This window comes from Uloborus diversus, chromosome 4, assembly GCF_026930045.1.
Source record: "Uloborus diversus isolate 005 chromosome 4, Udiv.v.3.1, whole genome shotgun sequence".
Classification (NCBI taxonomy): domain Eukaryota; kingdom Metazoa; phylum Arthropoda; class Arachnida; order Araneae; family Uloboridae; genus Uloborus; species Uloborus diversus.
Genome location: NC_072734.1, coordinates 52,836,640 through 52,864,210, shown reverse-complemented (window position 1 = coordinate 52,864,210; position 27,571 = coordinate 52,836,640). Strand labels below are relative to the sequence as shown.

At 34.6% G+C, this 27,571-nt stretch overlaps 1 protein-coding gene across 1 annotated transcript in view; it reads left to right on the top strand.

Moving 5' to 3' along the window:
* LOC129220571 (uncharacterized) overlaps positions 1 to 27,571 on the top strand; it is an 85,485-nt gene that overhangs the window by 26,699 nt on the left and 31,215 nt on the right. The window contains exons 7-10 of the mRNA XM_054855003.1: positions 7,870 to 8,125; positions 10,330 to 10,517; positions 12,004 to 12,167; positions 25,632 to 25,858. Of these exons, the coding sequence (XP_054710978.1) occupies positions 7,870 to 8,125; positions 10,330 to 10,517; positions 12,004 to 12,167; positions 25,632 to 25,858 (835 nt within the window). The remainder of the gene's footprint in view (positions 1 to 7,869; positions 8,126 to 10,329; positions 10,518 to 12,003; positions 12,168 to 25,631; positions 25,859 to 27,571) is intronic.

Here is a 27,571-nt window from a genome sequence, read left to right as displayed (position 1 = left end):
GCCGTCTGTGATGCTCCTTTCATTGAAAAAGAGACACGGTCATTAAATTTTGGACAGAGTACCAGGACCGTTGCTATTTCAAAAAATTGGGGAGGGGGGTACGCTTTTGGCGGCCCCTTAATTTTTTCAAACGCATGTTCGAATGTGCAGAGAGAGAGAGAAGATTTGGCTTCTGGTTTAGCCGGGGATAGTCAAATTAATAGACCTTAGCACTAGTAATATAAATAATCGTAAGGATAACATTCAGTCAAAATTAAGGGGTGTCGGTGAACTACCTTCTTGCATTATTTCGCAATTTGAAGACATAAAAACGCAGTTTTAAACTATATTTTAAGTTTGGGAGAAAGGGGAAAGGAGTTCCAGGATAGAGTCTCCCGATAATTTTTCCAAATTTAAGTTCCCAACACAATCGTACATTATATTTATTTATGTTCTAAAGAGGGGGTCCAAGGGCTCTCCCACGGGAATTTTGAAGACTGTTGTTTGAAAAACACAGTTTTAGACAATCTATGGTGATGTTAAGGGAGGAAGAGACTCGAAGTCATCGTTCTATAATTTTTCAAAATGCAAACTTCAAGCACACATTTCCAATTGTGAATTATTTCTGATTATGATACGTAAAGTGGGCTCTGGGGGCTCTCCCCGTGAAAATTTTGAAAATTGTAGGTCAAAAAACGCAGTTTTAGACGATCTATGGTGATATTAAGGGGATGAGAGAGGTGCCCCCCCCCCCCCTCATCGACATTTTTTGAAATTTTAAAGTCTTAAAAACGCGATTGTAGACCTTTTTGTTAAAATTTAGTGCACCGCCAGTTTCTTGAAATCAAAGCTCCGAAAACGTAATTTAAGCTAACCTTTGATGAAAGGGGGAAGGGGTGAAGGGGCTCGTGACCAGAAATGTTTCGTAATTGAAGCACTAAAAGCGAGATTTAAGACATTTTTCGATGATGATGGCGAAAGAGAGAGAGAGGCATTCTCTCGAAAAAAATTTCGATCCGTAGAAACCGCAGTTTTAGAAGATTTTTGTTAATGTTAATGGGTGGAGAGATTCGGAGTCCACCCCTTGCAAATTTTCTAACTTGAAATTCAATTAAAGCAATCGTAGACGATTTATTAATACTGTTAGAGGGTCTCCTCTGAAAAATTTTCTAAATTGAAGCCTTAACAATGAAATTTTTTAGGATCTTCGGTAATATTTGGAGGACGACAGTTTCTGGACAACTCAGGGAGTTTTTTTTTTAAATTAAAGTCCAAAAGACGAAATTTATTCGACCTTGAATGAGGATGAATGATTAATAGAGAGGGCGTTTCTCGGAGGTTACGTTGGGAGCACTCTCATGGTTTTTCGAAATTGCAGTCCTAAATACTCAGGTGTAGGTCATCTTTAATGACGTTAGGCTAAAGGATGGGATTTGAGAACATTTTTCCGGGATTTTTTCAAAACCTAAATTTTAAAAACTCACTTCCAGGCCAACTTTGGGGACGCAAAAAGAAGGGCTTGGAGTTCCCCACTCTTCTTTTCAGTTTGGCTACGTCCTTCCTATCATCATTGTCAATTTTAATTACTGACAAACATATTGTGGTAATATTTTCTTCTAATTTTCCTCTGCCAAACACGATTATTTGCTTGGATTTTCCATATTAAAACTTTCAATTTTCCCCTTAATATTTTTGCTTTCTTGGCAATACAAGCGTTTGCGGCCTTGGAAAAAGGACTTTTAACATTTTGAAAAGATGTGGTCATTTTCTGCGATACCTTAGGTCTTTATTCCACTTCATTTTATTTTAAATATGCCACCTGCATCTCTTGATCAAGCTGTGATTTATTTACGATTTTTACATTCAAAAATATAGAACTTTTGGTGTAAGTATTCATTACAATACATTGAATCTCTGTTTGTATTTAACTGCTATTATTATTTTTTCTCTCTATTTCAAATTTATTTCGGCAACCCATACATTTTTCTCCACTTAGCAATGATTTTTAGGACAATATTTTTCATCAAAAAAAAAAAAACATATAGGAATGTTTCGGTGAACCCTATCCTATGGGCTGTTCCAATAAAGCTGTCCTATCTATTTATGTTTTTTTTTTTTTTTTTTTTTTTTTTTTTTTTTTTAAACTGAAGAACCATGAAGCATAGTTTTGTGTAACCAGGGCCGCGGAGAGACAAGGCGTGCACCATGTTAATTTTGTCGCCTTTCCTCCTTCCCATTATGCTAATTTTACTCTATGCACAATACTTTAATTCGAGCCGAGCCCATAGTTTCCGACTAGGCGGACATACCCATTCTGCGGCCTAGTGAAGAGTGTACTGTACTGAATACTTTTTTTTTTTTTTTTGGTTAATAAAAATGTTTGAAGCGTACATTTCCACGGCTCTTAATAAAAGAGAATCATGGATGTTCCCAAATTGTATTTTAAGATTACATTTCCTATTCAAATTTTACAGAAAAAATACTTTTTGTCACTATTATTTCAATTGTTCATTTATAATAACTATTTTAATCTTTTAAAACAACGAAGAGTTTTCCTTTCTCTTCGTCCGTTTTCATCGCTAAAATGAAATTGGCAGCCCCACTTCTGAAAAACTGGGTTGTGTAGAGCACCCCTCCCCCCTTCTCGACGACGGCCCTGAAGAGTACGTGAAAAAAGTATTATTAATGCATCTGTTTTTCGTTGAATAAGTTTAAATATTTTTTCTTTCCAAAATTCAAAAATTTCATGTTCTAAAGAAAAAAAAAGTTCTGGAAAAAAAATCCCCCGCCCCCAAAAAATTTTGATGGCGCAACTTGCGCCATAATCCCCCCCTGTGGGCACCCCTGAAAAGTCCATTTACATCCCTTTGCTTCTTCTCACTGTCTCAATTTTTAAATTGATTTGTACGCAGCGCCGTCACAAACGATAACAAACAGCCGTGTTCACCAGACGGATCGACCTTCGGTCAGGCATCCAAACCGCTGATTGAAGCCTACTTACGCGCGTGTTTAACACATGATTTGACCTATGGTTAAACAACCAAACAATTGGTTGAGGCCTTCTTCAACCAATAACAAGAAGTTCTGTCTAGAACTAGACGAGCCTACTTTCCCGTATACCCATACTACTTTCTAGCAGGGCTGTGGAGTCGGAGTCGGAGTCGGAGTCGAAGAGTCGGAGTCGGACTGATTTTGGAATAAAGGAGTCGGGGTCGGAGTCGTTGGAAAACATGCCGACTCCAACTCCGACTCCGGGCTTCTTTTTTTCTTTCCTTTTCACTGACTCTCCTTGCATTTTTTAAAAATTGATTACCAATTGGTTCGATTACATGTATAAAAAGATACTAATGAGAAAATAACTGCCATTATGGCAATCAGCTAGCTTGAATGCTTACCGAACTTTCTGTAGCCGTCCCCTAGTTTGCTTGCTTTTTAACTTAACTAATAGCAACTGTCAGCAAACGGTTTTGTTGAATAACATTTTCAAGTAATCACTTTCAAATAAAAATAGAAATATAGTGTTTTGTTCTATCTCAGTTTAAAATAGTAAAAGAAACGTAACAAATTAGAAAGTCGACGCCTGTAGCTAAGGTTGAAACGTTTAAGTGTGATCGGCAAATTCAAAGAAGTTCTGGCTCGAAAGCACGAATCCAAAAGATTCGATGAAATAATCTTATGTTTTTTTTCTTTATTAAGACTATCTCTGTAAGCTTGGTTCTCACTAAAAAGTATGGAACAAAATAAGTGTAAAAAATTTCTTGATTACAACACTCAAGAATTGCAGTTAATCTTAAAATCTTCATATTTAGGTTAATTCTAAAGCAGCCAATAAAATTTAAATTAAAAATTTAGCGAAGAAGAAATATAGGTATGGTGAAAGCTATTCGTACAAATTTTTATACCGCCGCGTTTTGTGTAAAATTAGCTCCTGACGCATATGTGCCCTATTTTCGTTGAAATTTTATTGATGAAATATAATTTAAAATATATTCGTGAAAATTTTCAGAATTAAAGTGTTTATATTTTTTATAAACTCTGAAATTAACTGTGGGTGTCATCTACTAGATGGATATCACCAGGGGCAAACCACTCCCTCTCAAGAACTTGGATTTAGAAAAAAAGTTTTTTTTCTCTCAAGTTACAGCTTTCAAAAATTGAAAGCACACGATTTGATCAATATATATTTGTTAAACATTAAACGGGGGCAAATTACAGATAATCATTTTCAAAATTTTTAAAAGGGATTTTTAAGTCATCTCACTTTTTAACTCGTAACTATTGGAAAGTTTGATTTTTAAATTGAATTTCTAACGTTGTGTGACGTCTTGGGTTTACAATAAAAAACAAAATGCTAAATTTTCATAAAAAGGAATTAATATTTCAATCTCTGTTAAGATTTTTTCCCCCTTCCCTTGAATGGAGAGAGGGAGTTTAAAAAATACAATTAAAAAAATTTAAAAAAAATCCGGAGTCGGAGTCGGAGTTGGAGTCGGAGTCGGGCGTTTCAAAATCCAGGAGTCGGAGTCGGGGTCGGAGTCGGCCATTTTCCTTCCGACTCCGCAGCCCTGCTTTCTAGTACCTGATCAATATTCTCAAAGAAAGCTAAAATCGCAAATTTTTTCAAACATATTTTTAAAATACTTTAAGCTGAATTCTAAGAATAAAATATTCCTCACTCATCTAAAAAAATTAGATGCATAAAAAAAGCAACTTTTAAACAAAGCAGCTAATACACTTTTTCCCATTAAAAAAATCTTTAATAGCTTTCAAAACGAAAAAATAATGATTAAAATTAAGCTTATTGTTTTTATGATTTGTTTTTATTATTTGTTTGAAATAAATCTGCCTTCAAGTACGGAATCTACATTGATTTTCAGTTTCACCGTAGGCGCTAATGTTAAAGGATTTGAACTGTTCAAAATTGAACAAAAAAAAGTTCAAATCAAAAAGATATTTTATGTACAAGTTTTTCATCAAACGCTTTTTCCTACAAAGTTTGTTTGAAGCAAATTCGCCTCACAGTTCGGAATTGCCTTGAATTTCCCCGTAGGCGCTAATGTTAAGTTTTTTTGAACTGTTCAAAATTGAACAAAAAATAGTTCAAATCAAAAAGTGAAATATGGGAATGAGGTGCCCTTGCCGAGATCTTCCGAACAAAAAAAAGTTTGTTCGAATCGGACTATTCATTCAAAAGTTATTAGGGGGGGGGACAGACCGACAGACATTTTTCCCCATCTTAATATCCTACTTTCCAGTTTTTAATTTTTCGATATTTATTTATATATTTTATTTACTTTCGACTTTTTTTTGTTTTTGTTTTTTGCGATATTTTTAAGATGCATTAGGCCTTCTTTCATGCTTTTTTCTTCTTTTTCTAACTTTTACTGGGAAAGTAGGCTAAAAAGGCTTCAATCTGCGGTTTAGGTGTCTGATTGAGAGTCAAATAGTCTGGTGAATACGTGCGTTATTGGCTGAAGAAGGCTTCGGTTTACGGATTAATTCATGTTCGATACAGCTTTTCTGGGAAAATATTTACCTTTCACGAAATATATGTTCTATTTTAATTTTATGTTAACTTTCATATTTTGCATGACCTTGAAATATTAAAGCCACATAACGTTGCCAAGTGACATATCATACGGAAGCCTTTTAAAAGAGGTTTAAAACGATGCCTTGTACGACACTCTCGCTCCTATAGAAGTGGGGAAAAAAAGATTTTTTTTTTATAATTACCGAAACGAAATGTCACTTTTTGCTGTTTTCCGAGTATTTTAGGAGAGGGGGTATCGCACAAACAACTAACGGTCAAAAAAATCTGAAAAAAACTCTTTTTTTAATGATCACGTGGGTAGAATCAAACCTGTGAATTTTGTAGATATCAATGATGGTCATTTTCGGAGGCTCGTTCATTTGGCGTGGAATGCCCCAATTATTACTACAAGAAAATAGCCCGTCATGGTATGACGGGGGCTGATTGCCTTTTTATCAGAGAGATAGGCCTTCAAATTTGAGGTATTCCAAAATTGAGGTAAATATCTGTACCACAACGCCAGACTAACATAAGTCTCATTTTCAATACTTTTCTGGAGAGAATAAAAACGTTTGTTTACTGCGTACAAAGGTTGGGACTCGCGCTATTATAAAGCTGGTCAGTAAATGTAAATTTTTTTTTTCTTTTGTTACAAAAGTATGTTGCAATGGCTTAAGGCGGAATAGGAATCGATTCAAACAGTCTGACCCCCGAAGAGACCGAAAGACTTACATCCGGTATGAACACATATATCAGTTTTCTGGGATACTACTTTTTAAAAACGAAATTACTGAATTTTAGGTGCTCCAACAATAAAATAATGCCTTCACGCTAATTCATTATATTTTATTTTTATTTTATTTTATTTTTTTTATTTTAAACCAATGATACCTTCGTACCTGCCATTTCTAGCTTAACCGGTGAAGGGTACCATGGTGGTTGAGGGGGAGGTAAAAAAACTGAAGGGAAAACTTGAAATACATATACATATCGCATATACGCACATACCTTTACACACACATACATATATATATATATATATATATATATATATACATACATATATATACATACATACATACACACATACACACACATACATACATATATATACACATATACATAAAAAAAACATATATATAAGGGGGAAAAGGCTTGAAAAAGTTAATAGGTTCAAAGTGCTATATTGGGGCCAAGTAACTAGGAATTAATGAGAGAGAATACTGTTACATATATATCCTCGTATAAAATAAAAATACTAACAGAAAAGTAAATATACAAAAATACTTATAGTAAAAAGACTCTTGGTTAAAAGGTTGTATACATCCAAGTTGAAATGCCTGGTAACGGCCCACTGTAAACATGCCTAATAACAACATTTTTCAAAAAAGAGGGAGAAACGGCTTAGTGAAACCTAATACGCGTATTTGTTTCTTCCACCGATGTTTACTGAAGAGGGTGAGAAGAAAGGCCAAAATTTGGCTTTCATTTTGGAAGCGTGAGCCGTAATGAATTAGCGTTGTTTTAATTTATGTAATCATTTATAGCCTATGGTTTCGTACTAAGGTAGGGATTCACGGACATCCATTTTATAGTGAGATTGTTGAGGACATCAGAGCGTTACTTGATCAGTACGGCTATTATATATGACGATTAGGACTTTAAGTAATTTTTTGTATCTAGAGTCGTTCCATCGTGACGAACGTAACATTCAGACACTCTTTTCCGTTGTATGCAAGACGTTTGGACATTTGACAATCACTTACTTACAGTTTTGCTGAATTTGGTGAAAGAATAAAACTTCATACAAGAAAACAAACTATAAATTCCGACAATTGATTTTTGAAACAAAACTACAATGCTATGACGAACGTAACACAATTCCAACCTAGAATATTTTCATGAAATTGTTCATGTTTTGGAACTAGAAAATTTACGAATTTTCCCTGTATCAAATGCAAGTATGTGTGCGTGTATGGGCCGTGGTAGCCCGATCGGTAGAGTGTCGGATTCGGGGCCGGAGGGTCCTGAGCTCGAACCTCGATGGTCGAAGATCCACCGTCGTCATTAAAGATTTGCTTGTGGTCTCAATGTCCTCCAAGTGAAACGATACCTCTGGGGGTGCTAGCACCAGGTAGCTATTAGCTCCTGGACTAGTTCTAAATTCTCATTAACTGTACGATCCGGTGGTGGTGCTGCCATCTATCGGTATAAAAAATAATGGAGGCAAGGCACTTAGTATGCAGTCCTCGACATAAATACAGTTGTAGTCAGTTGTGACTCGGAATCGGAAATCGGTGTACGTGTACGTGTCAATGCCCACTTACTTATCTGCAATGTTTTTTTTTTTTTCATTTTAGTTGACAATTTACTCGGCAACTTGTTTCTCCTATTCGTTGCTGGACTCGATTCCACATTGGCGTCGATCGGTTGGCTTTTGCTTTTGATGGCAGATCATCCAGACATTCAGAAAAAGGTTCATGAAGAAATCGATGCCGCTTTCGGAAGAGATGGAACTATTTACTTCGATGACAAAGTCAAACTACCCTATACTATGGCAACCATTTTAGAAATGCACAGATGGGTGTCCATCGCTGCAATTTATCCTCCAAGATAGTGAGTAAAGCTCTGTTTATTGTAACCTTTACAGAAATATCTAATTCCGGCACACATTGTGGTAAGGTTTAAAACGAAACATTGCATGGCATTGCTATTTTGGAATCAGGGGGCTGTACCCCCCCCCCACCAGAGCCCCCGATGCGTCCTACCCAGGATACTTCAAGAAAACTTTAAAATTAAGTTTTATGACTTCAATTTTTTTAAAACTTCCGAGAGAGGACACCGAACTAACCTCTTCCCCGAACTAGCGTTATCAAAGAGAGTCTAAAGTTCGTTTTTGGAACTTCGATTTAGAAATATTACGGAAAAAATTTTCGAACCCCAACCCTTCTCTTAATGCGCTAAACACACCTTTAAGTTTTGTATTTAGACCTCCAATTTCGAAAGATTTCCAAAGGAACATCCACTATCTGTAAATAGTGTTGCAAGATTTCGGGCGGTTGTGCCGTGGTCTGAGTGTCGTTACTCGAAACGTTTCGGCCGCATCTGCGTCGACCGTGGTCGGCGACCGTGTTAGCGTGGTCGAAGCTTCCACGGAAGCGACTTCCTAGCAACTGATGCAGATATCGAAGTGTTTTGTCACTACTTATGTGGGAAGAGCTAGCTCTCCCTTCGTTCTGGGTCAGGATTGGCTGATGAACGTTCGTTTTTGTAACGTTCTTCCTTAGGTGGTTGTCTTTCCATTGGAAGTGGAAGTCTTTCTAGTGGAAAGACAACCACCTGAAAGGAACCGGTCAGATCTACAGCCTACCTTCCCTAAGTAAAGGACGTCACTATCAGAACTGAAAGACTGCTGCGCAAACACAACATCAAGACTGTTTTCAAGCCTACCCATCGAATCAGCAACTTACTACGATCAAAGATGCGAGAGACCCTTTGTCTGCTGCAGGAGTTGACTAGATCCCATGTTCTGCTGATCGGCCAGCATTGGAACAACAAAAAGAAGCGTTAATAGAAGAATAAAAGAACACCAGAGAAATTGACATCTGGGCCACACTGAGAAATCAGCAATCGCGGAACACACTTTTAGTGATAGCACCCATGACATTAAAGTCAAAGAAACCAAAATACTTTCAAGGACTTCCCACTATTACGGCAGATTAAACAGGGGATGCAATCGAAATTTTCAAACATCCCAACAATTTTAACAAAAAGGAAGAAGGAATTAAGAGCAATAAGCTTTGGCATACTACACTTAGACGGATTATACCGAGAGATACTTCGAGCCAACCAGAAACAGCGACGGACACCCAGCAGCCAATCCTCTAACAAAATGAAGAGAGCTCAAGCTTCAGCCAACCAGAAACAAGGACGAACGTTTATCAGCCAATCCTGGCCCAGAACGAAGGGAGAGCTAGCTCTTCCCACATGAATAGTGACAATACTTCGATTTCTGCATCAGTTGCTAGGAAGTCGCTTCCCTGGAAGCTTCGACCACGCTAACACTGCGAATGGCCGCCGCAGATGCGGCCGAAAGGTTTGGAGTAACATCACTCAGCCCACGGCATAACAGCCCGGAATCTTACAATATTTTTGATACCGGCCGTGAATACCTTCAATCTTACATCCGCTATCTCTCTCTACATCATTGAAGATCGTTGAAAGTTACGTTTTTAAAAAAAATTTTAAAAACATTCCTAGAGATCATCCCGGTTCTCTTGTCCCAACATCATTGGATTGTCTAAAAAATTTCGATTTTAGACTTTTAATTTCAAAACATTTCCAGGGGAAAGTCTGCATCCCGAACTTTTCTCTAAACATAAGTAAAGACGGCCTACAACTGAGTTTCTGGGACTTCAATTACGAAAACTAACCCTCCCCTAAGTGTTTTTAACCTCAGGACGGCCCTATTAAGGTTATTGAAAGAAAAGAATTAATCTTATTTCATTTAAATAAAATTTGGGGACGCCCAGACTTTTCTGGCAAATTTAAAAATCAAAAGAATATCAATTACGGGCAAGTAAAGATAATAAGCAATTCGTGATTTCTCAAGAAAAATTAGCTATTAAAGAGTTTATGTGTTGTGAAAATGTACATACGTAATCTGTACTAATTGCTATGTACTAATTGCTATTACATGCTATTCCTACTCTCAAAAATTTTAATTAACATTAACTTATGTTTAAACTCATTTTTATTCTATATCAACAAGGTTTACACAATTTTGTAAGTATTTTTAAATTCTCTTTTCCCTATTTCAGTCCTTTAGAAACTTTCGAATTTCATGGTTACACAATACCAAAAGGTTCAAACGTTATTTGCAATAGTTGGGAAATTATGCATGATCCGAAATATTTCAAGAACCCCATGGACTTTGAACCAGAAAGATTCTTGAGTGATGATGGAACCAAAGCTGGAAAATATGATGGATATTTACCATTTTCAACAGGTATGAAAAATTCATAACTCACACAACAGTTTTTGACACAAAAAAAAAGGATTTAGATTTTAAATTGAAAATTCTTTTACTCCCGTCATTTACTTTATGCTATTTAAATATTGTCTTACCACCAATGAGATGGAAAGGTTGACATCTGGTTTACAGTCGCGCAATGGATGCATCTTTTATCATCATGGATGCCAGTTTTGAAAATGTGTGTTAGCCTCTAAATTGAGCAAATTCACATTCAAATGAACGGAACAAGAGCATCAAACTTTTACTTTTCCCTCTCAATTATATAAACTCGTCTTAACTGGACGTTTACCATTTCCTAAACTATCGTCTTTAGTCATAAAAAATCTTGTTCAATTTAATTCATTTATGAATGAAATAAACACTTTTTATTGAATCCTGAAAAGTTTCATTTGTGGGACTTATGCCCTTTCTGAAATAATCGATTCATTTAGCGTGAGTTTAAGCCTCCTAAAGCGCTGCTACATAGAGCTTTAGGCCTCCTACACACGAGGCGGTTAGTGGAATCAACTTTTCGAAAACGTTGCCTGTTAACTAGTTAACTGGCGTGTTTCGTTGTCATCACACGAGGCAACTTAGTTTTTAATAAACCGAATTTAATCCAGCAGCAGCTCCACAGCACTGTTAAAACTGCACCGAGTTAAACCTCAACTAGTTTACTCGTGCGTAGATCAAACGCTTGCCGATGTTCTGATCAGAGTAATAAAAAAAAAATAATAATTACACTCATCGGGATGAAAATGGTACCGGCACCGTTGACTCTCGTGTGAAGGATGAAAAGCGATTTCTTCACTTATCTACCTGGCTTACGTTCGACGACCAAAGAGTTCTATAATAGGGCCCTAATTAGCCCTATTATAGAACTCTTTGAGCACGACCGGTAGCGCCGTTTGGTTAATCACGTGCCAGCAATGACGTCAGCGGTTACTAACCGATTGTTCACGAACCAATGTTTCATCGAACGCTTTCAATTGATCACAGGCTACTTGCGCAGACGAATAACACGCAGGTGAAGATTACTTATAATTGGTCAAAAATGTCACGTGGTTCCCTCAACCAATCAACCAGCTTAAGTTGCGGTTGACCGGTAGATCAACCGGTGAGGCTCATTGAACCACATCAGAAGCAATCAGTTAACCGGTAGCTCTCAAGAACGCTGCGGTTAGCAACCGGTTATTCACCGGTAGACTGGTGAGATTCGTCGAACGCAAGCCTGGTTACACTTGATAATAACCACCGGTTTGATAGTTGATTGCCTCGAAAGTTGAACTAAGTTGTCTCGAGTGAAGGAGGCCTTGCAATTAAAACGTGAAGAATGTTAGATTCCAAGCGTTCACTTCACTAGTAATATACTTATTCTGACTACTCTTAAGTAAACCTGTTTTATATACTCCTTTTCAAGAAATATCTCACACTAAATTACAAAGTTAGTTACAAAAAGGTTTTTTATTTGTATTTTTAGGTAAAAGGAATTGCCCTGGTGAAGGAATAGCAATGATGACCTCGTATTTGTATTTCGTGTCTATTCTGCAAAAATTCAATGTGACTCCAAAACCCGGCGAAGTCATAGATTTGGATTACGTATTTGGTGGGGCACTGCTTCCTAAACCTCAAGAACTACGCTTTTTGGAAAGATAACTTCATAGATTTTCTTGAATGAATATATTTATAAGAGCTCAATGATTTACAGGATGGGTCAGAAGTATTGGCAAACCCTGTACTTGAAAATAAGAAGTAAGAATTTAAGGTTTCTTCCAACAATGTTCATTTTTTTTAATTGTGAAGAAAAGTTTGTACAACAAAAGTTTTAACATAAAGTGACTCTCACATGAGCCGGTGCATGGCACGACAGCATTTCCTGGAAAAATTTACTGATAGCATACGTTTGCAAATGGCCACGGTTCATTAAAAAGTAATTCTATGATTTCATGAAGCAAACGAGTGCACGCAACTCTAGTTCGGAGCATTAATTGAAGGAGCAAATTGAAGGAATAAATGCTGAAATGCAGCAAAACACCACGCATGAAATTTAGTTTTGCTTGATATTTAGCACAAAACCAACGAAACCCATGTGGAACTTAATAATATTTGAAAGTCTGTTATATAAACTGTTTTATGTTGTCTTTCCAAAAAAAATCAATGTACCAGATTTTCTTCATTTTTTTAGACATGAAATATGCTCAGTGCATTTGGCCCTCTCTGTGCAGAGTGCCCGCTAAAGCTCGTTGTCATCTTACTAATTTCTGAATGGCAAAAACTAGTCATAATATAGGGGTCTATATATGGTAAAGTTTCCATGCGTTACAAAAGAAAACCCCTTGAAGCACCACCTAACAGTGTTGAAACTTAACTGCAAGCGGTGCTACCATAGCACATATAAGCCCGTGCTGATGCGGTGAAATTGTTGTTGTTTTTCAGTATTCATGTATGTGATGTGTCATCAATAAAATGTGTAAATAATCATTGCAGTTTTGGATTCTTGACCCCTCCTGACAGGTTAGAATTATTTTGTTCCATATAGTACAGTAAAACCTGTAAAGTTGACCACCCTTGTAAGTTGACCACCTGTCTATATTGACCGCTTTTGTCAGGAACGGAATCAGCCCTATCTCATACAGTGAAGGAAAACCTCTGTAACTTGACCACCCTTCTATCTTGACCACCTGTCTATCTTGACCACTAATGTACGCCAAATTTGGTCTGGAGTATTGTAAAAAACCCTTTGTAAGTTGACCACTTGTGTTATTTTTTTAAACTTTCTTCAGCATATTTTATTTTAGTAACTATTTACTTATAATAATAATACTTTTTTTTTTTTTTTGATAGCTTTCAAAGAATGTTTTTAATGCTTTGATGACATACTAGCATTTTACTAATTAAACAGCAGCATAAAGCATATGCTGCTCTTTATTCTCCAAACTTGTTTTTCATTTATTATTTTATTTGAGATAGCTGTTTGTACTCTGTCCAATGAAAATAGGTGTCAGTAGAAAAGTTCAAAGTCTTTTCTTTCGGTTGCAATATGTTGTGACAACACAGAAATTCTGCTAAAAAGAGCATGCCCGGATCTATACATTTTGGGGGCCCCTGCAACAAAATGTGTAGAGCCCCTCCCTAGTGACCAGCAGTATCCGTTTGTAAAGCGAACGAGCATTAGTGTTAGTTTTTTTTTTTTTTTTCAATTTCTAGGGCCGTTAGCCCCTTTAAGGACGCGGGCTCCTTTCACTGCGGGTACGCAGATCTGAGTACAGTTACATGTTTCTGGCGCAAGGAATTAAGAAATAGGACATTTTGCCTTTGCCTTTATGAACTGGGAGAGTCGAGCTTGTTCCTCTTTGTGCCATAAGTTTTACATAAAAAGGCTTCAAAAAGAAAGTTAGTGGAACTTGAGATTAATAAAAAGTATGAAACATTAAATGTAATTGAAAATGGAGAAAGCCAGAGAAAATTAGCTGGCATATATAGAATTTCTAAAACTACAGTGTCTAATATAGTTAAAAACAAGGGGAAAATAACAAGTATTTGAGTAGTATTTTTAATTATTGTTTCACTTTCAATAATGTTAAACAATGAAAGTGGAGTTGAACAGGAAGAGTAAGGGTGAATTCCTCAAAAAATAAATAAATAAATAAATAAAATAAATACATGGTGCAAGAAATGACAAAAAAAAAAACATTACCGCCCTTTATAAGTTGACCACCTGTCTAAGTTGACCGCCAAAGTACTGCACCACGAGTGGTCAACTTACACAGGTTTCACTGTATTGGCTATTTGATTAAACTTTCATTTGAGATTGAACAGATGGCAAAGTTCGGAGTTTAAAAAAAATATATCTCAACAACTCTACAATATAAACCGAAAAAGTCAACTACAAAGCTGCTCAGCATCTTCGATTTGTCACAGAAACATAAATTGTGTACAAAAAATGGCACAATTGAAAAAGTGTCGGAAGTGAGGCGCATGATTTGCTTTAATGAAAATGGTGTATTTCAGCACAAATGCACATTTGAGGAGTTTACTTTCAAAACGGATTACATCCACTTTTGGAAAAAAAATGATTTTTTTTTTTTTTTTTTCGTTTTGAGAATCTCTAGTATAAGCCTTATCGCCCCATGAATTTCTTTCTTCTCGAAGTGGAAACTACGGTGTCTTTTAAATGGTGTGCCCATCATCCTAGTTTAAAACTTTGTAGATATATATATATATATTTTCTTTTGTTAAGAAGACACATCATCTTTAAATGTTAAGTACAATAATTTTTTTCCTTCTACTGTAAATTTGCTTTCAATTATGTTTTAGTGGATTGTATAACATAACGTTTCATTTAAAAAATAAGCTCCATCTTCGACTCAATTATTTTTAGAGGGGTGACCGACCATTGGGTACTGAATTCTTATGCATTTCCTATAGTCGACCACGGCAGATTGACAACAGATTCTATACTGTTTGATTGATCTACACAGTAGTCAACTGCGTGCTTAATATGGATTTTCTGCTGTTCATCAAATAATAATAAAAATAGAGTATTGACGCAGTGGTTTTGAGTAAAAATTCCCTTTATGGCGTTTTTTCCTCAAAAGAAAATATTTAACCTTTGTGCCTTAACTTTTTCTGACAAAAAGATTCATTTCATCATTTTATTGCTTCTAATGTTGATTTTAATTTAGAATTCTCGAAAACAGGTGTTGTAAATGCAGTCCATCGTTGTGTTTAGAATAAAAGTTCTATTACTCAACATGTCATTACCAAATGGTGATTAATCGTTTTTCTTATTAAACCATCTAACGTTGGTGATTTGATTTTACTAAGGCTAAATATTTCAAATGTTGGTACCACTTCTTATTACTGCTTCTATAACCAAATATATAATTCCTTGGGCTTTATTTCTCTAGGATATAAAAAGTTATTTCTTGTTTAAAATAATGCTGACTTTGCTTCAAAATTGCATTACGTAGCTACAAATTACATTTTAGTCTATTCATCGTTAACTAATATTCTTGTTGAAAGCTGTATGATTATCTGCATGACACCGCCCCCCCCCCTTTCTCAATTTACCTACATACAAGCCCGTCATTTGGGCAATCAAGGGGGGGAGCAATTGACCCCTCTGGATTTTCAAAACGTAATGTAATTATGCATTTTGCTTTTTTCCTTTAAAATTCATTGAACCCATACCCTCTGTCAACCCCCTTCCCCTGAAAAACTTTGAAAATACGGACGAGCCTGTATAATTCATCTTACTCCAGTTCGTTTACAGCGAAGTGCCATTGTTTTTTAATGATAAATTTTCTTTTTATCACAAAAGATTTTTATCTATAAATGATGATAATTTTTTTATCATCATTCATAGATGTGACTTTGATTGCTAATCTTTTACGGAAACGGATTTTCACTTGCATTGTTTTGAGATGAAATTATTTCAAAAACTGCAATTATAATGTGTCAATCATATCGATCAATAATTCGCTCTTTATCGGTCATGAATTCTATCAACTCTTTTGTTCATTCTTTATGTTAACATAAACAGTTAATACAGAAACATTTTTCGCTATGGGGGGGAGGGGGGTGGTATCCAAGAAAAAAAGGATTAAATACAATTTTTTTGAGGTAATTCAGGATCCAGGTGAGGTTGGCGTGAACATTAGTCACTTTCACATCATTAATAAGAGAGCTGACCCTGTTATTTCATATTCCCGTGAGACCATAAAACCGAATGTCATTTTTTGTTTTAATTTTAATTTTATCTGATGGAACCTAACGCTGCCTTTGTTTCGCGACCCCCTCCCTATAGTCAATCTCTGTCTCCCCCTTAGGTTAAGAACCGCTGATGTAGAAGGTAAATAATAAACAAAATTATTGCATGTTGCATCTGATGCATATTCAAATTGGTTGCAGTTTGGAAGATAACATAAAGGTTAGGAAGACATCAAGAGGACAGAATGCTTTCCTAATTACTGGAATAATTAGTTTTGTAATAGCACTGCTGTGCTGTAAGTTTTGCATTGAATTTTGTTTAAATTTATTCACTCACACCCCATAAGAGTAATGAAAACGAAACGGCCGACTACTGGGTCATGCATGGCCGAGCACTGGATTTCTAAGGCCGACTACTGGAGCATTTACTCGTGTTAAAAATAGCTTGGTTTTTAAAATCAAAATGTTTTTTACAATGTTTTTATTGCTGTATTGATTTCTGAAAGATGTAGGTTAACAAAAACCAACAACCGATCTCTTAAATGGCCGACTACTGGAGCATTTACCCTATCCAAATTTGAATTTGCCACTTCTAATTTAAAAGTAGTTCACAAATAAATGGCTGAGCATTTCCAATCAAGCGTGATACCCGTCCGTATTAAGAGATCGTAGCATCTTGCGTCTTGTGCAAGTCTGTTATCAGTTAAGCAAGAGCGAAATAAAATTGTGATTACTAAATTAATATTAAATAATTGATTTTACTATGGAATTCTGATTAATTAATGATTGAAATGTGATTGATTGAAAAATTGTGACTAATGGGGGGGGGGGGTTCCTTCAGTCAAAAGTACTACTTTTAGTCATTGAAATGGATAGAATGAGCAAACAAAATAAAATGGGCCCAGAAAATACTTTTATTTTCCCATCAGTTTTTTTAAATTATTTTTTTTAAATGTCCGATTTTTCAAACAAGGCGTGGTCTTTATGACGTCACAAAAGATGTTTTTTGGCGCATCTTTCTACTATGTTTCCACGTTATGATAATCAAGCAGCGAATTTAAATTGCACTCTACGCTTGTTATGAACCATATCGTTGCCATACACGTGAGTAAAGATGCGAATTAAATATTTAGCTCTGTGAGTGGCAACACAGAATGGCATTTCATCATTTGTGATGTCATCGCCAAGAAATGTAAACAATGAAAGCTCACCGATTTAAGTAATTTTTTAAAAATATTAAACTTAAACAAATTATGTAAAAAATGGTCAGATTCTATGTTTTTAAGCATGCTCTTTCAGAAAAAAAAAACTTTTGAAATTTTGGAAACGACCCCATTGTGATAAAAATTGTGATCTATTAATTCCTGCAACGTTGTTACTTGAATCGGCTTGGATGGTTTCATTGTTCAAACTTAATTGAATCAAAGGTCTTTTTTTTTTTTTTTTGAAATTTTCAATGAAAAGAATAAAGTAAGTAGGAAGGAATAAAGTAGAATATATATATATATATATATATATATATATATATATATATATATATATTAAAAATTAAAAAATGTTGAATACATTATTTTAATTATAAAGTTTAGGTCTGATAAAATTGTGAAAAAATTCCTAGACTGATGCCAATAGTTACTTCTTATTCTACTAAAACATTGTGAAAAATTCGAAATTTTCAGTTAGTGTTTGTGAATAAAACGTTTTTCTTTTTTTTCGTTTTGCCAAATATATATATATAGAACTGGATATAATCCGTTTTGAAAGTAAACTAGAAAATGCGTTTTTTTTTTCTTTTTTTTTTTTTTTTTGCAAAAGGGATGATATCTACTGTTTTACATAAAAAGGGAATATATCCAAAACAAAATTGACCATTTAGAAATGATAAAATTGAGGAAAAATTCGTCGTCTTTTTCCAATTGTCACTTGTTATTCTACTAAAACACAGTGAAATATTCAAAATTCTAAGAGTTAATATTTGTGCGTAAAACGTTTTTTCGTTTTTCCAAAAAAATAAAAAACTGGATATAATCCATTTTGGAAGTTAACTCCTCATTTGGAAATGGTGCTGCACTTCCCGGTGCAAATTGCACAATATGGCAGATGACACGCAGGCACAGGCGCCTGTGATACGGTTCCTAAGTTCTTGCAACGTTGGTGAATGAGTTGCATACACTCGCTGTTTAATTTATCCCTACAGAAAACGTTCAAATGGTTCATGTCTGGTGAACGTGAAGGCCATTTTACGCAGCCAACCACCATACACGATGACTTGTTGCTTGAATGTAATTTACACCTACTGTCTTTCGCCTTGCTGTAGAAAGATATCGTCTTTTTTAATTTGATGATACTGAATAACTTTGTGGTTGACTTTTCCTCGAATTGCGAAACGACTAGCTCTTGTCGTTCAGAAATGAATGAAGAGCCAATGTGCTTTGGCGGGTACACTGTGTACAAGAACATATCATATTACTGAAAGTAGTAATAACAAAACAGTGTGAAGTTTTTATTTTATGTATATTACACAAAAAGTATTAAAACATTTTCCAAAGTGGTTCAGTTTCTTCTTTAGAAAGAATTCTAATTATTATTCTTAGCAAGTAAAAAGGTTCTGCTTCGTTCTATTTTTCAGCGTACCAAATATGCTTGTTAGAGAAATCTTTCAGCTGAATGAAAAGCTTAAAATACACAATTATACATGAAATTAGGTTAATGGGCTGTGCTTTATGAATTCTCACAGAAAATTATATGTACCAAAAGAATAAAAAGGAGCGATAACTTTTTCAAACACAACGCAGTTTCTTTTTGAAGCACGCCCATATCCTCCATAAATGAGTAAAGATTCACATTATTTAGATTTTAAAATGTCAAACTAGAAATTAAAAATCTTTTTCTTTCTTTCAACTTATATTCACTGTGTGACGAAAGTTTTCTTTCTTTTTTTTATAACATTGAGAAAAAAACCTAATTTAGGTCAAGTTGGGCTTGCTAAACATGAATATATAAACTAAATTCCTGTATTACGTACCATTTTAAAGTTATGACAAACTTAACTTCCATAAATGGCTAAAATCTAAAATATTTAAATATAATCTAAACATGTTTATGTACTTAAATTTTGAATCTTAATGCAAAAATATTGATAACGTACACTTATACATACATTGTGAGGAGAAATAGCACAGGTATTATCACTGAGTAGAAAAACAAGCAACGTGCTATAAAAGAAAATTATGAAAAATTAACTTTTCCTCTTATGAATAGTAAAATCCTCTTGAATTGGAAACCAACAGTAATCTCCCAACATTTTTGTATTCCATTTTCCTTGGTAACGTTATTCTTTACGTTTAATATATTGATGAAAGCGTTCACCTTGTTCATCACCCACCATTGCAACATTAAAAGGTCAAGAATCGAACTGTGAATGCAAGAAATGTAAATGACATTCTGCACTCCATCAATTCATATTTTTGCAGCAAGTTTTTCACTAAACACTTGGCATTTTTAGTTTTATGACTGACTAAAAAGCTTCGAGTTACCTCCTTTAGAGACAAACAAGCCGCTAGTTCTTTTTCGGTGGGATTTTCATCAAGGTCCTTGTTCTTTTACAAGCGTTCTTATTTGTGGGCTAACAAAAATGCCTTCTTTTAATTTAGCATCACTCATTGGTAAAAATACTTTTCAAATGCAAAAATCTTTTACCATTTTTATCGATAGGTTTTAAAAAAAATTTCGTCAAACTGACTTTCGTATGGAAGGGTGGAAAAATAATTTTCTTGCGGAATAAGTAGTAAATTAAAATATTAAGTGTTACCACTTCAAAAACTTACAGCAATTCCAATTCAAATAAAATATCTTATTAAACAATAACTGTTGCAGATGATATTTTTCACAGTATATACCAATTCGCAACACCAGAGCTCGAATACACTACCTTGCGGTGGTTAACAATACTAAAGAAAAAGGTAAAACATTCCATTCCACGTGTTTTCTTTGGGGTCAATTACAGGCTTCAGACAGTTTTTATGCTGTAATGTAATTTCGGAAGAATAGAAAAGAAAAACTTCCCACAAACACGATGAAAAATTACTGTCATTCATGAAGCGTAGATGCAAGTTATAAGTTACGACATTTGTTTGTTTTACCTTTTTCATCCGCCATTAGACAGTGGAAGCAGCGCCCCCTATAGTTTATTGGAGTTGCGAATAAAGCTGTTTTCTACTTCTAATTATTGAAATATATACTATATAATTAAAACATTTTTATCACATTATAAGTGAGGGTGCATGAAAATGTTATAGAAGCTATAAATAAGAAACGTGAGGTGTTAGACACACATATCATTTGGCAATTTCGGTTACAGTTAGGGATTGCAATACCGGACCAAAAATTCAATACCGGTAATCGGTATTTTTAAAACGTGATACCGGAGTACCGTTATTTGAAATTTCTCAAAAAAATGCTTAAAAACATAGTTTCGTTACCATATTTCATAATTTTGAGCAAAAATTGTATTATTTATGAAAACGAATTGTGAACAAAAAAAATTAAGGAACAAACGTCATAATAAAAAATCAATAATAGTAAAAAACATAACTCATCTATTGAATTATCTCTAAGCCTGGAACTCATTTTAGAACTCAATTTTCCTACAGTTGAAAATACTGTTTCTGATTTCAAGCAGGTCGGTTGACAATGCGCAATACACCTCTTCTAGTTGTCTAGAAGTCCTTCATCTTCAAATTCTTCGATCTCTTGCTTGTTATTTTTGGATAAATCCTTGTGTGTGTGTGTTTCTTTTGTATTGTGTATATTTTTATTATTTTTTTAAAAAAAATATAGCTAGTGGTAATTAATTTTCGAGAGACGATACTTTTCCAATATAAACATCATTTTCTCTTGAGAAGTAGAGATTACTGTTTGCTTTTTATTGGCCGTTTGATTTGAAATTTATGATAAATTTGACTAAACTTGATTTTGTTAGTATCTCTTATTCGTTTTCGCTTTCTTTTCAAACTTCTTTACAATTATATTTATGTAACTATCTGAAAATGTGTTTCAATTGATTATGCTTTACCTCCATGCAAATTTTCGAGGCATTATATAATTTCCAAACATTATCTTGCCCAGCGTAAATTCAAATAGAGAGACAGGACAAAAATCCAATACTATAGTAACAACAAATTACCATTTATATGCTAGTAAGAAAAAGTTTTTGTCAAAATTTAGTACAGTTGAGGCCAATAATTGATAACGAAATCATTAAGTATTACTGCAATCGATGGTTGGAATAAATGGTTCATAGAACAAACAAATGCATTCAAAATTGCACTTGAAATTTACTTTCACTAATGGGAAAGGGAGTGATTAGGGAAATGGAAAAAATAGAAACACGGTGCACAAAAGAGCACAAAAATGCGATTCATCTTACCATATAGTAATGACAATGTGATTTTGCAATCTTCAGCTACTTTTATTTAATGATATTCTATTATTTTGCGCTTTTGAATCCAAATTTTTACATCAATAAATTGATTTTGGTTCTTTATCATGGGGAAAAAATGTACAAAGTTACATTGTAAATCCTTTAATTGAAACTCTTTATTATTTTCAGCTAATACCGAAAATACCGGTATTTTACCTCAGCAAATACCGGTATTACGAAATTGCAAAATTGCTCGAAATACCGGTATTCAGTATACCTAGAGCCGCTATTTAGATAGGCTGACGCATCAGCTTAAGTTTAGCCGTTTTGGATCGGTTTTTTCATTGTTACCACAGCAAAATTTCAAGTTTCGCCGAATTTGCTGAAAATAATATTTTAGCCAATAAGCAATCCACGTGCCGCTAATATTCTTTCGCAGTGAACAATCACCAAACGCGATGACTCGCCAGAAAAGACAACCACTCAAAATCGTGCTCCGATCCAAAAGGCTGATCTTCAGCTGATGCGCCGGCTCGTATATAGGGCCCTTAGGTATACCGGTATTGCAATCACTAGTTACAATTAAATAAGTAACTCAATACACATCATAGCATTCATGTTAGAAAAATCATGTCATACAGTTTTATTATGAACTATTCAACTTTTTTTTCCCCCAATTCCTTTAAAATAAATCATTAACTTAACTAGTATGTTGTGGCCATCACAAAACTTTCTTCTATACCTTTCTTATGATTCTGATCCCTCGCCATGCTTGACGAAGAAGCAATATTCCCAACAAAAACAAAATTACTCACGCCAAAACTTGACGACCATCCCAATTCCCGATTTATCGCAAAAGCAAAGCGAAGAATGAAAATTCAAAATTATTTTAAAAGCCTTGCTTAAAATAATTACAAATATTTATTTGTTAACAAACACAAGATGGCAAGAGTTAAAAAAAGTTTTTAAATCATTGAGATTTTCTGGTCATTTTCCAACAAATAAAATGATGCGAAATACGCAGACGACAGTCTATTACGATCACGGGACGCGGGAGCGTCCCGGCCGCCAAGGAAACCAAAAGTCAGCAGCCAACAAAAGCAAATCCACCGCCAAAACAGACGGAAGAAAACGCGATTAAGAACCGTTTACACGACAGAACAAGATGGGGTTTCCTGGGAATCACGGCTCCTCGGGGGGCTATTTTAATGATTTGTTTTATACATATTTTTGGGGGGCCATTGAGTACATATTCAAAAATTCTACCCCCAGGGACATCATGGGCCGGAGTAATTAAAGTTTGAAAATCAATAATTTTCCGTAGTTTCTTATGTACTTACTCTCAGCTCATAGGGTTTGTTAATCTCTGACTGCAATAGCAAGGTTAGAACAGATCTAACAGTTATTCAAAAGTTGTCTTAAGAAATGAAATTCAATCAAAACTAAAACAGATCCAGCAGTTGCAACTAGACGTTAAATCCCGAATATCACCAACTTTCCACAGAGACTGCACATGCGCGCGGACATAGCTCATTGGGCTTTCTGTTTTAAGATTCCATGTTGTTTGTTTATATTTAAGCAGAGAAACAAATTAATGAATGAGATTAAAATGCTGTCCCCCCTCCCCCCAAAGTTTTGCCGATTCGAAATTTCATTCCCCCTGTTTTTCAGTTTTGATATATTTAAAAGGGGAAGCAATTTTAAATGTCGGCGCGAAACTGGGGTTAAACCATTAGAATATTTTGCGTGACATATTATATGAAACTCTACGTATATGAATACGACACATATAACTTTTTAATTGAAAGTGAAAAATTGAAAGCACTTTTTTATTGGTTTGCTTATTTTCGAAATTAATGGATTTTTCACAAACAATAATGAATTGAAATTATATGAAATACGTGTGGGAATACCCGTGCTTTGCAGTAATTTGTTAGCTGAAAAAAATTTTGCAATTAATTTAAGCAAGACTTTTAAGGAGCTTAGTCTGCGCGCATCATGCGCAGTCGCTGTGGCAAATTTGGGATATCGGCGATTTGACGTCGAGTACAGTTGTATAGATCTTCTGACACATTCAAATTTAAAATATTTAACGGCTTATTATTTTTTTTTTTTTTGGTGGTAACATGCGTTATTTCGTTTTTTTAATGAACTTTTAAACAACACTGGGTGTTGAACAAGACAAAGACTTCCATCAAGAGAAAGATACATCACCAAACAATTAAAATTATCCCATAAAACGTAAAATAATCTACGATTTAAGAAAAAATGTCATTAAATAAAAAGTAAAAAGCTAGATTAAAATAGCGCGCAAGTTGTAAAACATTTAAAGAAACCTTCATGAAAATGTATAATAATCCGTCAAATGAAGAAACTGTAATAGAATTTATTGCAAAGTTGTAAAATACTCGGAAACAATATAATTTAAAATATAGTATTTTATTATCCAAGAAGTTTTCTTTACAACAGAGAGGATACAAGGATTGCAATAAAATTTAAACGGCCCAATTCTCGCAAAATGAACATAGAATCTTAATGGCCGGAAAATAACTTAACGTAAAATTAGGCTTGCCATTATTGTTCCTTAAAAACACGAAACAGCGTTGTTTCAATTTAAAATTTTCTGACTTGAAGTTCTCAATTCTAAAAATACAGACAAAGTAATAATATCAAAGCAAAAAGATGTGATATCTCAACAAAAACAACCCTATTATAAAAATTTTCCTGCTAAGAAAAGCTTTAACTTTTCGCACAAAAAAGAAGGCCTTCATCCTAAACCCAAAAAACCCTCAACCTTAAAAAGTTATGATATCTAGTTTGCCCGTCAAGTATCTGCCAAACTATCATCCTCCCTCTTCTCCTCTTTCATCACACCTACTTCCATTAGAACATCCTCCCACCTTCAACTTCTCAGAAATATGGATAGATCCTTTAAATTGTTTATCTTGTTTGGCGGGAAGCTTTTTGCTCACAAAGCAACCACTTCACTTTGAAAATTCTGTAACTTTTGATTGATTGAATAAAATATAACAAAATAGCATATCGAATTGAAAAAAATTTAAGCTCTACAACTTTGTCATTGATAATTTTCATGAATACTGATCCTGGGAGGCACTAAGAGCATATGTTTGATAAAAGAGAATTTTTCCGAACATATAACTGAAAAATTATTGGAAATTTGACAAATATGTGTAGAAACAGTTTCATTGGAAGTTTATTTAGTTTGAATTTTTATTTAAAACGCATTTCTTCCACTATTTCCGACATTTTCTCGAAAAACAAATTTTTCTTCCCCTTCTCTCCCACCTTTAGTTCGCCCCCTAGGGTCGGGGACTTTTATTATATTTACTTACCAACTACCCCTAACAGTATTCTAAAGTCAAAAATTATCGCATATTCCATGCACGCTACAATGTGTTTATTGACTGGACTATAAAGAATTGCACAAATTTACTCATGTGGAATTTTTAAATAAAGTCCATAAAAAATAACAACTTAACTCGGAATAAGTCTTTAAAATATTCACTTTTTGTTACAGTATATACATTATGTTAACTACATAAATCAACTAACTTGACAGTGTATATTTACAATGATAAAAATCAAAAAATGTGAGAGAAAAAAACATGCTGCGTAATATGTGAGAAAATCTTGAAACAAGCAATTTTACTCCCACGTGCGTTTAAATTGATACTTATCTGAACTCGGTCTTCCATTATAACAGCGCGGACGTCAAGAAAAGTCAGTGAGTGATACAACCTTCTGTTTTTAAGATAACGGAACACTTAACCTGGAAGAGATATCCTTCAGTGAAATAAATCTTACTTATATTGAAAGAAATATTATCTAATGTTTTTAAATTTCAATTTGAAAATGCAACAGATTTTTTTCGCAGCAAGCTAGCAATTCTGAAGCAACGTCGAAGTTATAAACTGATGACCGTGTTTTAGTTTCCACTGTTAGTTTATTCACAGCTTGGAGAAAGCGTTGTAATGCTAGACACAGTACCAGATATTTCGAAGTATCTTGGCATTTTTGCCTTAAGTCTTCTGATTTACTGGACAATCTCAAGATGGTTTCAGACTAGAAATTATCCTCCTGGGCCTGCTGGTCTACCTGTTCTTGGTTACGGACTGTTCTTAGGAAATAGACCAACTGTCCCACTGTCAAAACTTAGGAGAAAATATGGAGATATATTCAGGTAAGTTTTGAGTTCTGGTGTTAATCAGTAAAATATTCTGACTGAGTCCATGATTTTTTAAAAAATACAGTAACCCCTCGTTATATTACGCTTATTGGAAGACAACAAAAAGAGCGATATATCCGAGAACGCGATATATTGGCAACAAATTTAGTTTATCATATTGGTAGTACTTTTTCAACAAAAACAAGAAAATAATTAAACTTATCTATTATTTTTTTAGATGAAAAAAATTTTTTTTTGAAAGTTTCGATTGCTTTCTGGTAAAATGAGAGTCAAAGTTGCAACATAAACTGCAGTAAGTTCTAGGGAATGTAAAACACAGATGTTTGTTTAGCTCATTAAAAGAGCAGACTTTTCCTCAGAAATACATTTTTCCATCAGTGATCTCGAATTTTTTAACAACTTTTTTTTTGGGGGGGGGGGGAGACAATGAAAAAGCACAATATATCCGAATGCGCGATGTAATGAGACGCAATGTAGCAAAGGGTTGCTGTACTGTGAATTTGGCACCAGTGGTGACTTAATGAAAAATTTTCAACGAAAGTCTCTGATTCTGAGTAGTTAAATCATTCTTTTTGGCATGATTTTTGGTAAGGGTAAATATGATTTCGTTTTCCGACGATAACATTGCACTCTCGATTTAAGTTTTGTGTGTTTCTAAATTTACATTACATATCTTTGTAGCTTTCTAGTGAGCGAAATCGAAAGATCTAAGCTTAGATGATTATAAGTTTTTAATATGAGTCTTAGTTTTCTTTTACAAATTTCTCTTCATAATTACAAGAAATTTTTCTGTCATATATTATGTCTTCTCCGATTTACAAATAGTAATACAACTGCGCGATGATATGCTTTTAACAAACATGGACTACAATAAAGGACAATTCTGCTTGAAACATAGTTTTATTTTATCTCATCCTCTCAAAATACCATTTCGTATGAACAAGAGTCAACTTTTGATAACTTGAGAAACTCAATAACTGACCCTAGAGAAACATCAGAGAACAGAGACAGGTTTGAAATTAGTGACCTTACCCAACTCTAGCTTTCAGAGTGTTTACACATATTTTTTTTATTGTGAATTGTAAAAACAATGTATGATAACTTGCCTGAAGAAATAAAATTATCATTTAAGGAATGGGTAGCTTTGAGTGAATTTTACTCTCATCTGAAAAACTGCAATAAAAAAAAAAGCCATTTTTTCTTTATAAAGAGGCTGTGTTAGGGGCTCTAGCCTTCTGCAGACCAATTTGGCATCTAGTCTTTCATGTGCCACTATTAGGATGCAGATGTCACTTGTACAAAGACTTTTGATGTCCACTTGCCCACCAGATGGAGACACCTGGGCTCTTTTCGATGCAAAACTGCATTAGAGATTTAATTTTGCCGGCTGAATTCAAAGCCAAACGAATGCCCAAGGGATCTTTTACCTGCCGCTTAATCATGCGACACGGGCACTGACGATTTTTCGTTATTCTTTCCACAGCAGAAAATCACATGGTGATACGTCTGGGAAGTTAGGGGGGGGGGGCAAGCATGAAGTGCTAAATTTTACCTGTCCCTTGATCACCATTTTGGCTAACTGAATAATAAAAAAAAAAGCGGGACTGATACTACAGCACACAGAGACATCTAGCTTCAGCCCATGGAAACTTTAAGCCTTGCTCTTACATTCTGGCACTACCAGAGAGATGTAGGTACAGTATTTCC